At 53.7% G+C, this 4,123-nt stretch overlaps 1 protein-coding gene across 1 annotated transcript; it reads left to right on the forward strand.

Moving 5' to 3' along the window:
* CCL16 (C-C motif chemokine ligand 16) lies at positions 530-3,900 on the forward strand. The gene is made up of 3 exons (XM_003131714.4): positions 530-832; positions 3,049-3,169; positions 3,588-3,900. Exons 1-3 carry the CDS (start codon positions 757-759, stop codon positions 3,697-3,699), a joined length of 309 nt encoding a protein of 102 aa, XP_003131762.4. The 5' UTR covers positions 530-756; the 3' UTR covers positions 3,700-3,900.

Genomic DNA, 4,123 nt, shown 5'->3' on the forward strand with positions numbered 1-4,123 from the left:
CAAGGATCAGGATTTTTTTTTTTTTACTATTAGTTACATAACCTGTGACAAAAGTGAGCTCAATCATGGGTTCTGGGAGGGGTGGGGGGAACATCCTTTTCAGAGGGCACTAAACCCTACCCTTGCCTCAGTCTGTGCTCTCCTGCTTTCTGCAAAATGGGAGTGAAGGAGTTCCCACTGTGGCTCAGCAGGTTAAGAACCCGACTAATATCCATGAGGATGCAAGTTCAATCCCTGGCCCCACTCAGTGGGTTAAGGATCCAGCATGAGCTGTGGTGTAGGTCGCAGATGCAGCTCGGATCCCAAGTTGCTGTGGCTGCGGTGTAGGCTAGCAGCTGCAGCTCTGATTTGACCCCTAGCCTCGGAACTTCCATTATGTGTGGGGCTAAAAGAAAAAAGAAAATAAAAAATAAGTTAAATTTGTTTAAAAGGGGAGTGAGAATCTCTCCTCCCTGCGGTGAGGACTAAGCGAATTAGGGCGTGCGAGGTGCTGACACACGGCGCATGCTCACACTTTCCCTTCCACTCGTTTTTTTCCTTCACACGGATTCAAATCTGACTGAATTCACCTCTGCACCAGCCCCTACCCTCCACCACCCTCCCTTTGGGCAGACACCCAGGGAGGCCCGTTGTCTCTCCTCCTCCACCCGCTCTGAAGCGGTCAGAGTCCAGAGAGCTGAGGGCTCAGAGGGAGGACCAGCAGGGAGCCCACCTCCGCTCAGCCCTGCCCTGGAGCTAAACTGCCCCCTCGAGAAGATGAAGGTCTCCGTGGCTTCCCTCTTTCTCCTCATCCTCATCCTCGCCACTACTTCTGCTCTTCGCGGCCAGGAAAGTGAGTGAGTCCACCCGTCCCTGAAGGGCAGCCGAAAGAAAGGGGAAATGGGGCAGCTGGCATGCTGCGAGGTGACGCTGAGAATACTGTCAGATCTCTGTCACCCGCCCCAGGGCCTCTCCGCTCCTGCACCCAGAGCTGCTGTCCTTAATCTCCCTCCTTTGTAAGTGGAGCTGGGCTGTGGTCCACATCCTTCTGGGGTTGGTCGGGCAGGTTCAGGAAGCTGGGTCAAGGTTACATCAGGGGTCCTCGGGATGGAGAGCAGGTGTGAGCACTTAGGAGGAAGAGCCGAGGAAGCAGCAGAAGAGACAGGAGTGAACAAACGTGATGAGGAGGAGAAAAGCCATAGGTTCCCCCGAAAGGGCAGGACGAGGGGAGTCTGGGAGGCGGGCTGAGGGAGGCTAGGGATGAGGGAAGCCCGGGAACGCAGAGTCTGAACCCACAAGGCCTTGCTCGCAGTGTCCGGCATGGATTGCTGGGACCATCAGGGCAACCAAAACAAGTCCCAGTGGGATGCCCAAGAGTGCTATTTTAGCATTTCTGTCTCCATCCCCCAGCCTAGGATTAAATAAAATCTGTAGAAATGAGAAAAGGAGTTGAGAGATTTTGAAGCCACGGGATGCCTGGGACCTATGGAGAACAGGATTCGTTTTGTCCACTCCCTACCCCTTCCTCTGCCATCATTTATAAAGGCTGGTGACAGGGGAGCAACTAAGACACTCAGGTCTTCCACCTACCTGCCTTCAGCTGCCCCATTCTTTTCTCCCTAAAGCTACCCTTGGCATACAGTCTGGTCGGACTCTGCCTGTGTAAACACTCAGGGAGCAAGGGTCACACACACCATTGCAATATGCCCTCATACCCTCAGGAAGCCCCTGGTCTTCATAAATGTTGCCTGAGGCCCAGTGGGACTGTGTGCAGAGGTGTCTCAGGGCCCTTCGGGAAGGTCAAGCAGGAAACCAACCCCCCAAAGCGTGGATCAGCCAAACGGTGCTCTTGAGAAGACTTCAGCTTTGCCACCAGCCAGAAGCAAAGGTCAGGGATTTGCATTCTGCAGGTGTAGCAACCTGCCCTCTGTGTGACACCCCAACTGATGGGCAGTCTGGGGCGCTCAAGGCAAACGGCACTTCTAACCAACCAAGTCCGGCCTCCTGAGAGTGTCGGAAAGGGGGAAAGAGGCATGTCCGGGCCAGAAGAGTGGCCATCGCCTCCATCAGCTCTTCATTACGGCAAGCACTGACTGAACCTCTCTGTGCCAGGCTCCGAGTCAAAAGCTTTACAAGCACGATTTTAGGACACGGGTTATCTTTTTACCCATGTTTCATGGGTAAAAACACCCAGAGAGATGAAGAAGTTTGCCCATGATTCAAGCCATTCAGTCAAGACTCCAATTCACACTGTCTGACCCCAAAGCTTCAAGAGAAGCCTTTTCTTCCTGCCTGACCTCACCTGCTTGCCCCTCCGCCTCTCCCCCCCCTCCCCCCAACCCCGTCCTCAGACTCCCTGGTGCCTCCGGCACAGAATCCACACTCCCTCCCCCAGCGCAGGAGGGGGGTGGCCCTCCCCTTGCTCATGAGTATCCTCTCCCTTCTTCCTCCTTCCCACCTTGCACTGCAGCTCCCAGACACGCAGGGCTCCAGACATTTCTTCTTCCCAGAACCTCTAGCCCCTCTGGCTGCCCCAATCCCACACCTCCCTCAGGAGTCAAGTCAGGCACCACCTGCTGGGATACTTCTTCCTCAACGACCCAGGCTGGGTTCGGTGCCCCTCATTCTGTCCCCCTAGCATCTACTGCCCAGTGTGACTCCATCCCTGACCACATTCTATGGGGCATTTATCTCTTCACATTCCCTTTTCACAGGGTGGCGACTGTGTCTTCCTCATGTTCTGACCCCCATGGAGCCTGGCATGTAATAGGCGCTCAATACACGCTTGCCAAGTCAAGTTCATTAGCAGATGTGAACACCCCAGGCCTTTGTACTTGATGCAACTCTGTTCAGAGGCCAAAGGTTCTACATGTATGTCCCCCAGAATGGTTCCTCTTTTTTGCTTTCTCTATTACCCATCAAGCTACCATCCAGCCCTGCTGGCAGATGGCTTCGCCATCAGAAGAATGGAATGCAAGAGATGGGAGACAGAGGTGGGCAACCATAGGCTCTCTCCTCCCCACCCCCCTCTCCGCCTCCTCAGTTCAGCTTTCAATCTGATTCCCTTAGGAATTCCTGACTGGGTGAACCCTCCACCCACCTGCTGCCTGACGTATCATGAGAAGGTTTTGCCAAGGAAACTGGTGGTGGGCTACAAAAAGGCCTTCAACTGCCACCTACCAGCAATCATGTAAGCACTTTCCCGGAGGTATTTCTGTGGATAGGGAAGGGGAGCACATGGCTGGAATGGGGTGCACAGAAGCAAATCTCCAAGCTAGAAGGGAGATGTGGCTAAAGGGATGGGCTTTGACCATCACAGGACAGGCCCAGGTTTAGTTTTCACTTTGCCACTTACAGCTGTGTGGCCCAAGCAACAGCCGCTGTAATGAAACCCAAGTCTGAGGGTCTGGCTGAGTGGGGAAGGGGCTGAAAGAACGATGAGGTCTAGAGGCCAGAGAGGGAGACCTTCTGAAGGGACCCAGGTGGGGGAAGCCTAGGGAGGTGGTACAGGGCATGAGGCAAGCCCCCTGTGAGCTAGAAGTGGGGGAGTGTGTAGACTGGACCCAACCTATTCCATGGCCCATGACAGCCTAACTCTGTCTCCACAGCTTCATCACCAAACGGAACCGAGAGATCTGCACCAACCCTGATGACAAGTGGGTCCAAAAGTACATCAAGGATCCCAAACTATCTTTGCAGCCTTCCAGGGTGTCGGCCTAGTTGACATTCTCAGATCAGAGAAAGGCCCACCCCAGCTCTTCAACTCCCCAAGGGGGTCAGGCCTCAGTGGGAGCCCAAGTCTGGGGAAAAGAAGGTGTAACCCTGTGGAGATACAGGAAGCCTTGTGGTCTGATTGACAGAGTCACATTCAGAGAAGCAGACCAGTGATCTAAAAAGTAATTAAAAGTGGTATCAAATATATTCTCAGTCTCTAGAGATTTAAGGACGGCGGGCAAGGTTACATTCTTTTTTTTTTTTTTTTTTTTTTTTTTTTTGTCTTTTTGCTATTTCTTTGGGCCGCTTCCGCGGCATATGGAGGTTCCCAGGCTAGGGGTCTAATCGGAGCTGTAGCCACCAGCCTATGCCAGAGCCACAGCAACGCAGGATCCGAGCCGTGTCTGCAACCTACACCACAGCTCACGGC

Source organism: Sus scrofa, chromosome 12 (assembly GCF_000003025.6).
Source record: "Sus scrofa isolate TJ Tabasco breed Duroc chromosome 12, Sscrofa11.1, whole genome shotgun sequence".
Lineage (NCBI taxonomy): Eukaryota > Metazoa > Chordata > Mammalia > Artiodactyla > Suidae > Sus > Sus scrofa.